This window comes from Podarcis bocagei (assembly GCF_964188305.1).
Source record: "Podarcis bocagei genome assembly, chromosome: 4".
NCBI lineage: Eukaryota > Metazoa > Chordata > Lepidosauria > Squamata > Lacertidae > Podarcis > Podarcis bocagei.
In genome coordinates, this window is record NC_138128.1 from 47,406,190 (window position 1) to 47,420,571 (window position 14,382).

The following is a 14,382-nucleotide window of genomic DNA, read 5'->3' on the forward strand; positions in this document are numbered from 1 at the left end:
TCACTGTCTTTTATCCCAGGTTTTCCAACGTTCTCAATAGAAGCAGAATTTGAGTCTCTTCTCTTGACATAAACTGCATTCCAGATACAAGTAAAACAGCAGAACAGAATAAGAGAAACTCAGGCAGAAATTGGGGGAAGAAGGTCTGTGTATTTTAGTCATGAAGGAAATATTCCTTCAATCCTGACAGATCACACAGAACTGTCATTAGCCAGGCATGTTAACCTTTGACAAACCAACGGTCGGCAGCCTATTAGCCTATGAGCTGTAAGTATTGTACAATATGCCTCATAACACCAGAGCCATTCATAGGAAGTGACTGGCAGGAAAACCCTTGTACGCTTGCCAGTTTGCTTGTAACAGGCAACCCACAGCACCGCTACCAATAATGCCACTTTGAAAGATGCTTTTTCAGTTCCTCCTGGAAACATTTCCCATCAACCGGGCTCAAGTGGGAATGCGTTCTTCAATCTGGCGTCGCTTTTTTAAGAATGGCTGCATCAACAGTGCCTCATCGTTTTATGGGAGAGCTGCCTGGAACAGCTTCCTGCAACAAGCAACTAGAAGTCTTCCGCCTTGCTACAGACAGAGGATTCAAAAAGCTGCATGAATCACAGGGGCTGGCTTTCCGTCATGGAACTAAGCAGCTTCACTAGAAAGAACTTCATATAGATTTTTAAATAAAATAAAGGCAACCTTTTTGGTCTCATGTTTTACAAAAGCAGCCCAAAAAACCATGCAAGGCCTATCTAGGAAAAGCTTCCAGGAAAGGAATAAGTGTTTTGATCAGAAAGAGAGGGTCCATTCCTTACAGACACAGCTCTTCAAAAACTACATACTGTACCTCATGCACTGTATCTTAGACTGTTTGTCCTGAACTACCAGCACACTACCAACAAAACATAGGGCTTATCCACACTTACCTTTTTTCTGCTCTTTCCAGGCACTGTCTGCACGTAAAAGCTCCATGTCTGAGTGTTTTTTTGTTTTTTGCTTTGGAGTCCCCCCACTTTTTAAAGCTCAATTGGAGCAAATGGCAATCTGCCAAGCCCCCTCCCCCGTTTGATGTTTGCTCTGACCAAGTGCTAAAGGGTTTTCGCAGGTAAAGCTCCATGGCAAACAAAACACACCTACCCACCCCAAAACCCCGCTCAGACGCAGAGCTTTTAATCACGGACCTATGCCTGGAAAGAGCAGAGCAAAATATAAGTGTGGCTAAGCCCCAAAACACAGAATCACAAATGTTAATTGCAAGGCAGGGAACTGGTAGTCCAAGGTACCAGGAGAGCACGGCTCCCATTAGCTTGAGCCAGCATGGTCAGTAATCAGGAATTATGAGAGTTGTACTCTAACACCTGGAGAAGCACAGGTTTCCCATACCTGTCATAGGGGAAGCAGCCACAATGTAATCCAACTTTAACTTCTGAACTTTTCCAAAACACTAAGAGCATGTCATTGAGCTGAGCTTCTAATTGTTTTATTTGTCTCTGCACCAGGGAAGTTTTATTATGGTTTTATTGATTTTGTTTGTTTAAGTTGTATTTTGTATTTTTATATACGGTATCAATGATTGTAATTTGTAAGCCACCTACATAATTTTACTGCTGACCAGTCATCAAATTACTAATAAAGAGGATGCTAGTAATCCACTTCCAACAGAAATTCTATTCCCCTCCCACTTCACTACCCATACTACCATTTCAAAATACAAGGCAGAGAAGAATTTATCTGCTCACACACTCCATTATATGAGAAGAGTTCACAGATGGAAACTGCATTGAAAAAGGAAAGGAAAGAGAAATGGATCAGAAAACCTTCACACATGTAAAAATGAACTTCTAAGTATACTTCAATAAAAAGCAGCCATCCCAGGCTTGAACTAAAGGAGAGTCCTTGTTAGCTAGTACTGTAGGAGTACTTTCATAGTTTGGCTTTGCCCCCAAGATGAGAGGGGCAAAACACACAAAATAACAACTGCTTATAAACACAGCTCCTTATAAAAGACCATTATGGGCTAGCTAGGAGGTACACAGTTTAACAAAATACATAGAACTCAAGTTGAAAAGCCTTGAAATCACAGCCTTGTACTGTAAAACATTTGATAACTCATTCTTCTTCTCAGTATCTAGTTATGAAACGCAGCCAGCAATCTATGCCACATTGGGCATATTTTTTGTGTGGAAAACTGAATACAAATGAAATTTAATCATTAAGAATTCTGCAAGTACAATATAAGCTATCAACTTACAAAAACTTGTATAGGGGAGGCTTAATACAGGCATCTCATTCTAACATTCCAAACAGCTTCCTAAATTAGAAAAAAAACCCCAGTTGGACATGCCAGCTTGCTTAGTATTAAATGAGTCAAGAGAGCACAGGAAGCAGCACCACAAAACTTCTACTGTGCAGCTGATATTCAGGCAATGTTATTCTATAATCTAATATATTTGTTTCTTTAACACAGGCATCCCCAACCTCGGCCCTCCAGCTGTTTTGGGGCTACAACTCCCATCACCCCTAGCTAACAGGACCAGTGGTCAGGGATGATAGGAATTGTAGTCCCAAACCAAAACAGCTGGAGGGCCAAGTTTGGGGATGCCTGCTTTAAGAGAAGCCATAGCAACCACATACAAAATAGAACAGTAGTAGATAGGTAGCCGCGTTGGTCTGCCATAGTCAAAATAAAAAAATTCCTTCCAGTAGCACCTTAAAGACCAACTAAGTTAGTTCTTGGTATGAGCTTTCGTGTGCATGCACACTTCTTCAGAAATAGAACAGTTTATTCATACACAGCTTTACAATATAGCTCATCATAAAAGGTACACAATGCTGTCAGCATTCATTCAATACCATTTTGCATCTCAAACAGTTCTACCAACAACACTGGAAATACTGTTTCACAAGAAGGCAAGAAGAACACAATCCTACCAAACTGCCGACGCCACTTTCTGAAGCATCCAGGTGTTCCTTGAACATCCCCCATCCACATACAGCTCCTATCCTACAACTATTCTTAGCCAGCAAGCTCCAACAAGGCGATGGAAGCAACTGAAACACTTTTCAATCTGAACAAACTAAACCTACTCTGGTCGGGCACTGGTTTGGTTTTGGGTTTTTTTTGCTTTCCCTCCCAGATGTCCTTCGGGCTCCTCTTCTCAGTCCTATTCAAACAACATCCCTGGCTTTGAAGCCACGCCTCGAGGAACGGAAACAACAGTCAACCCTCTGGAACATGTTTCCTATAAACTAGAAGCCTGCAGAACAGCCAGCACATTGAGCAAACTGCCAATTAACCAAATACATTGCACTGGGGAGAGAGGGGGTGGGGAAGAGACTGAAGGAGTAGGAGATGGCTGCTCCCAAAGCAACTCAGAAATCTGAATCCACAGTTCCTGCAACTCCTTCCAAGTACATTCTATTTTTCTAGCCCATGGATTATATAGCTGGTAGAATACACAACCAAAACACAATATTGGAGCATCTACAAATATACAGAGGAAAGAGTATACAACACAGTCCTAAACTAGAACATGGATCTCATTTAAAACCATAGACATAGTTCCTTTTACATAGCTTAAGAGCTTCCAACTCTTCATTAGTCCATATGACAAGCACAAGATGCATACTATAGAATGCTTCAAGTCCCATCAGTTTTATCTGGTATAAACAGCACACACACATTCATGTATTCAGGCAGATGTACATCACAAGCTGTTACATTTTCATGGAAGCTGGCGCAATGAGTTCCACTACTACAATGGGAATTACCACCCCCCACCCCCCACACATGACTCCTGCACCCTCCTCATATCTTCCTGGTATGGCCAGCTGAGCACCCAGAGCAAGGTGCAGGGACAGGAGAGGGGAGATTGTTCCTTCAGAACAATAATTTCTGCTTGCCAGGTAAACAATCACCTACAGGTTGAATTCCATCCTTTGCAACTGGTAGTGTTGCATAACTGGAAAGGATTAAGTTTCAATGTTGAAGCCAGTTAGGGAACCAAACACCTGTAATTCCAGATCTGTGGGAGATGGCTGGCCTTCAAGACTAACTAAAACACTGTGTACACATTCTAAGTTCTTAAACCAGTCAGAAAGCAATCAGGAAAATACTAGACCTGTGTGTTAAAACAGCCTACTATAGCTTACGATTCTTAGTTCTATGGTTGGTTTCCGAAACAAACTGTGAGCCCCAAATGAATTCAATTCAGTTCAAGGACCAGGCTGCATTCTAGGTAAACTTTCAGAGGCCAAATGTCAATGGTGGGTGGCACCAGAAGCAAACGTGGCCAGGACAATACATGTGAGTTTTACCTTTGTAGGGTAGGCTAGTTTCCTCACACTCATCCTTCATCCGGGATAGCAAAAAGTATTATCAGAGTTCCAAGGACACATTAGCTCAGTTGATTAGAGCATAGTGATCATAGCACCAAGGTTGCAGGTTTGATCTCTAAACAGGACAGCTGCCCATTTCTGCATTGCAGGGGGTTGGACTAGATGATCCTCAGGGTCCTTTCCAACTCTACAATTCTACACCAAGGAGATGCAAAAGCTGGGTTGGTAGGGTGTGTGGCTTGGGAGAGTTCTGAAGGCCAGATAAAGAGGCCTGAGGACCACATTTGATCCCTTTGGTTCCCCACCCCTTAACTAGATAGCTGTAAACACCAACAAGTTCAAGAGCCATGTGGAGGGAGGGGTCCACTTTCGAAGGAGCAGAGGCAAAAAGCAGTGGGGAATCATTGCAAGGCTTTGCTCAAATCCCCATCTCAATAGTTACTGGCATGTTTGGGGAAAACAGCTATGCAGTCCAGGTTCTCCGTTGCCACGAGACTCTTGGATATGTATAACAATACCGTTTTAATAGGACCGAAGAGAAACCAGATTATTAGTGTATGGCTGAAAATGGCTCCAAGACAATTAAAGGGTGGCCTCCGCTTGCTTACTTCACTGGGCGTGGGGGAGAGGATTAGTCAATGGAACAAGGTCAGCACATTACATTTGGTGGGCTAGAGAGGTGCAAGATGCATTTCTCTGGGCCAACTACAGTGTAGCCAAATGGCATGGAAGACAAGTGTGGGAGAGAAAGACCATCAACATTTTCTTTGCATTCACTAAAAGCTTCCAGACACAAATACCCATCTGTTCTCTGGTTCAGAGCAGCCACTCTTCACTATTAACTGAGGCACACTGCTAAATTCTAGTTTCCAATATACAATTTCCATGTTGGAGGACTTTAGAAAGATCACCTAAGCAAACTATCATAGTGAGCACCTGGATTGAACATGTCACCTGAACTGAGCCCACATTGCATTGACCATGTGACCCCTTAATCAGAGGTGAAACTAGGCTTTATTTCACCAGGGTCAAAGACTCAGTTTCACACCCCCTACACACATTTGCGTACACACTCACAGGCTGGGAGCCTCAATGATGCCCCTCTGCATGCTTCGCCTGGGGCAAAAAAACCTGGCTAGCCACAGCCATACACACACACACACACACACACACACACACACACGGTAGCTATAGCACTGCCTTCATCCAGCACAGTTCATAATCAAGCCCATGTTTACCACCCAATCCTCTTCTGACAGCATTGCAACAGCACAGAAAATCTGTAGTAAATTTCAAGTTCTGCTCAAATCTGCCTGTATTACCATGTTAATTCAGTCATATGGCATAACCTTTGATCTACCTCATTACTTTGCAGCTGAAATGTTGCAATGCAGTTCTCCAACCAAAAAATAGAGATTAGTGGGGAAAGTGAGCACAAAATGCATATATTAGTGGAAATAATGTTCAAAAATTCATTCTATTGTGGAACACTGCTTGCAAAAGAGTGCATAATAGGCAAAATTGTGTAAAACAAATGCTCATATGAGGGGTAAGTATCTCCAATATGTTTTCAATCACTATGCAACAATGAAGGTGGCAGCAATTTTTTTAAAAAAATTAAGAACACCTGCTTCCCAGAAAGCAGCAGAGATTACTGAGATTTTAAAAAAAAACACAATCTGATAGTGACTTTTTAAAAAGGACTTCTCTAGTAGAGAGAGACTGAAGCCAAAATAATCACTGGTGGGGAAATCCCCCTCCCCAATGTTTCATGGTAGATAAACCAGAAGGTCATGTTAGGCTCCTTCAGAACTTTCTAACGTACAGGACAAGACTATCTGTGGGCATGGGGCTTGAGATATTTACAAAAGGCTCAACAGAGAACTGATGAATCAACAATGGGTCCTTTGACCCAACTGCAGTTTTTGGTTCTTGCCGCCAGACTCGCCTGCATCCTCTCCCTAACTATGCTGCAGTCTGCCAGCGCTTATTTGTTCTCCAACTCAGCTTTCAAATATTCTGAGACCAAGCCAGCAAAAAGTGTAATTGTTTCTCCAGATGATGTCTTTTGAAGTTAACTCTGGAGATGCTGAAAAGAGGAGTTGGGGGGGGGGTAATCTTGTTCATGGAGTAGTTATAACAATGTCCCTCCTGAACAGGGAATTCAATGAGTAGAAATGTGTGTTGGTGTTATGAACTGGGTGTTTCTTTAAGGCCCTGAACATTTCCAAGCAAAGGAAGGAGTGCAAATATGATCTACACTCACACAGATTTGAATAGAAGTTTGTTCAATACTTGAGGACACTTATAATTAGAAAATTTAAGTGTTCCATAGTGCTCTTCATACATTATCTAAACAGAAGGTACTGGCATAATTTCAACCTTGTTTAAGAACAATCTCTATCTGCTTTAATTTAAAAATAAACACCTATAGCAGCAGTGAGGAATGAAGCCCAACACAAATACTAATTTGGCTCATGAAGCCGTTCCCTCCAAACAGCACCCACCTACATTACATCTGACACCATATATGATGTCAGCTATGGGACAGATATGGATGTGGCCACAAAGGAATGAACTGGGAGCTTAAATTGAGCCCCCAATTGTTTCTTTGCAAGTGGGGATCCCAGTAGGTGTGAATCAATTAACTGGTTCCAACAAGAAGCCCCTGCTTGGATTGGTTGTATTGGGGAGAACAGCCAGTGGGGTTTATCTGCTCAGTTTTGAAGCATTCAGGAATGGAAGAAACTCATTTGATTGATTCAGGGAGCCCTTCTGACAAGTCCAAGTAATCAAAACCCCAAAATCTGGGGAGAAATTTGAATGAGAATTTCTGAAGCAAGCCTAATTATCTTCTGAAAGTGAGTCCCTGTATCCTATAAATAAAGTTATGGTTCCAAGAACTGGAAGATGTCCATAGCCATATGAAGTAGATCAAAATTAGAAATTCCCATTACACAAAGTAAGGTTATAGCATGCTTTCGCCCACGACATGTTGGTCCAAGTCAATAGCATTCCTCTTAGGTGCACAAACACGCACCCCAGAGATTGCATGAAGAAACAGCAAAGTTTCAGAGAAAATATATCATATGCCCAGGCAACTGTGCCTACTCTTTGACCCAGACCACCCCAAATTTTGATTTAAGTCTTAGCTAATTTGAGATCAAATCTAACTACTGTATATTGCAGTTTTTCAAACACAACAAAAGAATACAAAGTGCTGCAACTTTAAGAAGAAATGAAACCAGCTGGGCTTTGTTTCGAATTTTGGATGTCTTTGCATTCAGAATTATTTTGTCACAATGGTTTCCTGCTGCCAAGACACACTCCAGTTCCAAGCACAGGGGGTAACTTGATCCAAACAAAACACATGCACTGCTCAAGAGACACTCACTCCAGAAGATCAAATTGCTCTTCTATACAGAAATACAAGAAATGTTCTTGGGGGAAACTCACTTTCTTTCTTAAAGAACAGTAAGTCCACATTCCCAAGCCATCCACTTACCTATTCAAACTGCTTGCCTAAGTCAGGTAGTACCATATTTACTTGAATGTAATGGGCACCTTTGTTGGCATTTACATTTGCCAGCAAATACTTTTTTGGTTTCAAGGTTTTGAAAATTGAAGTGTGTATTAGATTCGATGGCACATTAGATTTGCATAAATACAATATTTTACACTATTTGATAAATCTCTCACTCTGCCCAAAACACTAGGCAAGAATGGAGAGAGGATTGGAAAACAATGGGAATGAATGAGAGAGTCCCCAAAATGTTGACATTCTGATGCTCAAAAGGATTCCAAAAGGATTTTTGCACTCAGAAGGGCTGTTGAATCAATCTACAGTGAACATTACAATGATATGCTAGACTATTCAAAGATGCTCTAATGATGGAGATTTTTATTAAGTGAAAAAACAAAAGCGGGACTTTATTTTCTTCTAAAAGCAGGGAAGTGAAGAAGGAATATTTGCACATACAAGCAGGATGCTTCCCCCCGCGCCCCCATCATATAATTCCTTCCAACTCAGCCCTATTTAGAGGCTTTCATGGAGAAAAAGGATATACAGTGGTACCTTGGGTTACATACACTTCAGGTTACATACACTTCAGGTTACAGACTCCGCTGACCCAGAAATATTACCTCGGGTTAAGAACTTTGCTTCAGGATGAGAACAGAAATCGTGCAGCAGCGGCGTGGCGGCAGCAGGAGGCCCCATTAGCTAAAGTGGTGCTTCAGGTTAAGAACAGTTTCAGGTTAAGAATGGACCTCCGGAACAAATTAAGTACGTAACCAGAGGTACCACTGTACTTTAGCAACATATGGATCATGTATAGTTTTTACAACAGTGTGCTGAATAGCACCTTGAAATCCTAACAAATTCATAATGTATGCACTTGATAAAATTGTGCTCCAGCACATTAAGCTTTGGGACAGAGTCAGTGTTAGAAACTGAGATATGAAAGCTGGGAGCTAAATGGCACCTTAAACCTAGGTTATGGGCACAACAATGGAATGTCCGGACGTGCTTTTTTATAACAAAAATACAAAGCTGAAAATGAATGAACAGCAGCTAAATATTATGTTCATTTGTCTCATGGTCCAGTCCTTCCCCTGCTCACCCCCCTAATATTCTTAAGAGGGTCTCTTCTCCAGTCTTCAGAGACTAGCTGGAAGTGGGGAGGCAGGAAAAGGTCCTCCTTTCCTTCCACTCAGTAGTTTTAATCTGAAATCTCGGGTACAGTACTGAGCTCAGAAGCTGCTTGCACTAATGAAATTCCCTGTCACAAAATGCTCCTAGAACAATGGGAGTTTTGAACACTGGACAAAGTAGCTCAGTATCACCATATTACACCAGTGCTTAAAGCTCTGTACTGCCTGCCACTACATTACCAAGCTAAATTCAAATTTACTATTAGCAGAGCTGGCTCTGCCATTAGGCAGACTGAGGCAGGTGCCTCAGGCGGCAGAAGCCCCAAAGGTGCCCTGCTGCCTCCACTGGCAGCACAGAAGTGGCACTGGTATCGGCACTAATCACACCCAAATCTGTTGAGCTCTCATCTGAAATCGATGCTAATGCTGGCACTGCTTCTCTGCCAGTGGTGTGAAACCGGATGCACTGCCCCTGACTATTAGTATATAAAGTCCTAAACACCAGCCAGATCACTGCACTCATCATGCAAAGCCATCCTGTCTGTCTCACATATTAATTTTGGTTCTATGCAGTCTAAGGCTTCCAGCATGGTGGCACCAGCACTTAGAAACATTGTTCCTATTAAAATCAAACTGATATTTCATCACCTACCCCAAATGTGTTTCACTAAACACATTAATTATATTTTAATAATTTTATTGTACACCACATGGTATTTTTAATGAATTGGTAGTTTAGAAATACCCTTATTAATAAAAGCAAAAGTGGCAAAGTTTGCACACCTGAAAGAGGGTGGCATAAAGCAGGAACATCCCAGGCCATCTATGAAACTTGTCCCAGAAACTAAAACAGGCAAACAGAATCTTAGATTTTGTTGTTTAGTCGTTTAGTCATGTCCAACTCTTCATGATCTCATGGACCAGAGCACGCCAGGCACTCCTGTGTTCCACTGCCTCCCACAGTTTGGGCAGACTCATGCTGGTAGCTTCATGGATCACTGCCTTGCCGTGGCAAAGGGGCTTGAATCACTCAGAGAAGCTATGAGCTATTCCGTGCTGGGCCACCCAAGATAGACAGGTCATAGTGGAGAGTTTTGACCAAATGTGATCCACCTGGAGCAGAAACCAGCAAGCCACTCCAGTATCCCTGCCAAGAAAACTCCATCTTAGATTTTAGCAGAGCCCAAACAGGACATGATACCAGGAATAGGCAGAAATAAAGACTATGACCTTACAAGCAGTTTTAAACCTTGAGAAAAGGAGCACCTATTGCCTGAGCTTAATGAGACTCCACACAATATGGTGCCTGTGATTTTTTAAAACAATGAAGGAGAGGAAACTGATAAAGCACCATTTAACATCTCCAACACTACCTAGTGCCATGAAGGAAGGAATGTCTCAGCATCTTAAAATCTTCAAAAAAGAAATAATAGAATACTGGGCAACACTGCTGAAGGTAAGTTAGGAAACCAACACACTTGGATTGAATAAACCAAAACCAATCCCAACTGAAACCAAATTATTTGGAAAAGGCACACTAGGTGTCGGGACCAAGGAATAACAACAACAACAACAACCACCTTGTAGTATAAGGTACCATAGGATGCCTTTTTTTTTGCTTTTGCTATTTAACACTAGCACAACTTGTCATTGCCTGTCCCATATTTGAAAAAGAAAAGAGTTCCTTGAAAAGCTTTTGAAATGCTGAGATTAAACTGGTAAAAAAACACACACAAAAAACTGGCTTTCAAAATTCCAGAATTCTATTTAAGATTTCAATTAAAACACACTTTTCTGGCACCAATTTCTTTCCCCAGTTCTCAACCACCTGGCAATAATCTAGCCCCTAAAGTAGAAATACAAATGAATGCCCAAATTAAGCAGAGCCAAAAGCTTGCTAGAGAATTTAATCTCTTCCAAGTTGAATTTTGGAATTTGTCCTCCATTCTTTCCTACAACATTATACATTTTTTCCCCTGACAGCTTGCAGATTTACAGCTGTTCCCAGATATTGTTCCATTCTTGAATAAAATTGTGCCTTCCCCACAAGCAAATGAAAAAGGGTTTTGCAATGGGTGGCAATGAGTGCTCTACTTGACTGTACAGGGGCTCTCAACAGAGCAGGAGCTTCTAAAAACTACATCGGATGGAAAGTCAGAGTAGCAGCAATGGGGTACCGGGAGAAACAGTCCTGACTTTTCTATGACCTACTCCCCATGGGGAAAATTCGAGAAGGCGAAGAGTCAAGCTGTGCACGCCTGATAGCCCACACTAATTCTACAATAGTTCCACCAGAAACATGAACCAGCAAGAGAGCAATACAGATTAAAACATGCTCTCCAGATTCATGGGGTGGGTAATACTGGGTGTCTACCAAGAGCACCTCCTATCTTCTTGGCACCTTCCCTGCCACAAGCTGCTAAACATGCAGAGGAGAGTATTTGCAGCACATCAAAATAACCCAGCTATGTTTAATGAAGCTCATACTGTATTTCAGAAGGACAAGGATTTTTTGAGAGGGGGTGGCAGAGAGAAGCAAAAAAGGGACCACACATGGGACTGAGCAATTTCCACTTTCTGGGAGTCTTTTCCCGTTAGGCATCTGTGTTATTCTTGACTCCTTAGTCTTAGATTGTTGGATACCTCAAGCATTCCTTCCATGGCACCACAGCCACAACGGCTGAAGATGTTTTAATGGGCCATGGAATCCCCAACCTTTCTACTGAACCTTTCCAGTTTCCACCAGATTTTCCTAGCTCAAATGTCACTGCATGAAAAGATCCAGCACAAACACAAGGAAATGCCCCCTAGTGGAATAATTTTAGAAATGAAAACTTGAAAAAGAAAAAGGGGTAACATCCAGAGTACCGTTATTACTAAAGCTGCTCCGGCAAACTTTCACCCAATTAGCTTGTTGTGTGTAATTGGCAAAGCACCTGCACAATAAACTGACTGAACTGGATAGCAGAAGATGCCATTTTGTCAAATGAGAAGCTGGGTTTAGACAGGATAGATCTACTATAGATCAGAGGTGTATAGATTTGAAGGCAGCATTTGATTCTGTTTTCTGTGTAAGACTTTGGAGGAAATTAGCCTCATCCAATATAGCCAAAAATGCTACTTTTTCTAATTAAAAGTTTGTATAATAATACCTGGCTGAAGGCAGAATGTATTGGAGGATATCTTACAGATCCTGTGCTATCTACCAAAGGGTTATGACAGTTGCCTCCTGTCCTGTTCAACCTAAATAGAATTTTTATATATTTAATTGGGCTAACAATGACAATAAAAATGTACAACAGGCTGGTACAATAAAAACACCCTGAGTATACTTTTATACATAGAATACCATAAAACCCAGTACTGCCATGGTTGGAATGAATCTTAAAGAATACTAGTATAATGTATTATTGAATCAACGAAATCCACTGATAAGCAAAGGGATGTGAGACCATGTGCTTCTTTATTATCACTTGTAATAACATCAAACGAAACATCTGCAAATCTACCTTTTTACACTGTTGAGTTTCCATCATTGCATATTTATCATACCTTTAAGCTGGTCACACACAAAACTGTTTTAATTTATAGAAATTTTACTGCAAATTTTACTGCAAAAAGTAGATCCGAGGAGAATATTGTGGGACATTTTCCATACATTGTCAAAACAAACACCTTTAGGGCGAACTATAGGAAAACCAAGTTAATGGTATGGATGGATGGTACTCAAATACCATTAATTCTGATCCACTGCTTTATAGGAAAGGATAATTGTAAAAACACAACCCTACAGATTAAAGCAATTAAGAAAATCCTTCAATTCCAGATGTTATTATCCATGGTGCTAGTTAATTCATTCTCTGTTTCTTAGACATTTCAGACATTCACAATGTATAATTTTTTTACTATTCTATCTGCCACACACACCAAACAGTCCACTGGGACTATGCAAGTTGGTTTGTTAGCTATTTTGTACAACTCTAGGTTTTCACTCTTCTTCAATACGGTTGTTAGCCTAAAGTCTTTATACAAACCCAAACAGGCTCTAGAACTCTTTTCACATAAGAAAAGTCTATACATTGACTTCACATAGTATCACAGCTTTGGAATGGCCACTCCAGAAAAGCCAGCAATTTCACATCATTAGTGCTGAGGAAGGCAAAATTCCAGCCCTATCTATGCAATTTGCAATCTTGGGTTACAGCCCTAGCTATTTCTGAAGGAAGCCAAGAGTTAGGAGAGAGTCCGAATTAAATGATCCAATGATTTTTATTTTTATTTTTATTTTTTAAACTTTAGCTGATCGGGGGAGGAGGGACTTCAATTGTTCTCATAGGGTTCCCAGCCACGTAATAAAATGCACAAATCTAGGTGGATTGAACAGATGGTTTAAGAATAGATATTTCAAGAAACAACCAGTAAAGAGGATGCATGGCAGATCAGATAGATGGCAGATGAGAATGGCATAGTTGGTGAAGGTGAACTCCATACTAGAAGTGCTTCACTCCTAAGATGAGAACACTGAGGTTCAAAATGCACCACCCTGCTAGGCTGTACTCTTAGCCCTGAATAAACCTTCATCTGCTAACTCCAAGTGTGGGAAGAGGATGCAACTTCTCAGTGCTGAGGGTAGGGTGGCCACTTCTGCATTGCCCCCAAAGAGAAAATGCACTGCAAAAAGAGGAAATCACTTTGCACTAAATTTGCATAAGCAAACTTACATTTATAGTGCATAGGTGCAAATTTAGAAAGAATTACTGTATCATTATTAGAAATATAATTCATTACACCATAATGATGAAGACTATGTGCTCGCCAACATTTGTCCTGCCACTTTCCCCCAGAAAAACCCACTGTTTACCACTGTATCGAAACAAACGTCAATTGTTTTTCCTGCGGATTGACATTTGTTCTGATTTAGTGATGTATGGAAGTGAGAGCTGGACCATAAAAAAGGCTGATTGCCAAAGAATTGATGCTTTTGAATTATGGTGCTGGAGGAGACTCTTGAGAGTCCCATGGACTTCAAGAAGATCAAACCTATCCATTCTGAAGGAAATCAGCCCTGAGTGCTCACTGGAAGGACAGATCCTGAAGCTGAGGCTCCAGTACTTTGGCCACCTCATGAGAAGAGAAGACTCCCTGGAAAAGACCCTGATGTTGGGAAAGATTGAGGGCACATGGAGAAGGGGACGACAGAGGACGAGATGTTGGATAGTGTTCTCGAAGCTACCAGCATGAGTTTGACTAAACTGCGGGAGGCAGTGGAAGACAGGAGTGCCTGGCGTGCTCCGGTCCATGGGGTCACGAAGAGTCAGACACGACTAAACAACAACAAGTGATAAATAGTCGGTTTTCACAGTGAAAGCAGCAGGACAAATGAAAACCCACTCG

General features: G+C 41.4%; 1 protein-coding gene across 14 annotated transcripts in view; it reads right to left on the bottom strand.

Annotated features, from left to right (window-relative positions):
* The window catches only part of SH3PXD2A (SH3 and PX domains 2A), a 271,525-nt gene that overhangs the window by 52,651 nt on the left and 204,492 nt on the right, over positions 1–14,382 (bottom strand). The window contains exon 1 of one of the 14 annotated variants that reach the window (XM_081192088.1): positions 2,929–3,126. The exons of the other annotated variants lie outside the window; for them this stretch is intronic. Within the exon in view, the coding sequence (XP_081048214.1) occupies positions 2,929–2,989 (61 nt within the window). The 5' untranslated portion in view covers positions 2,990–3,126. Of the gene's footprint in view, positions 1–2,928; positions 3,127–14,382 lie in introns of those variants that run through there. 14 annotated transcript variants of the gene reach the window in all.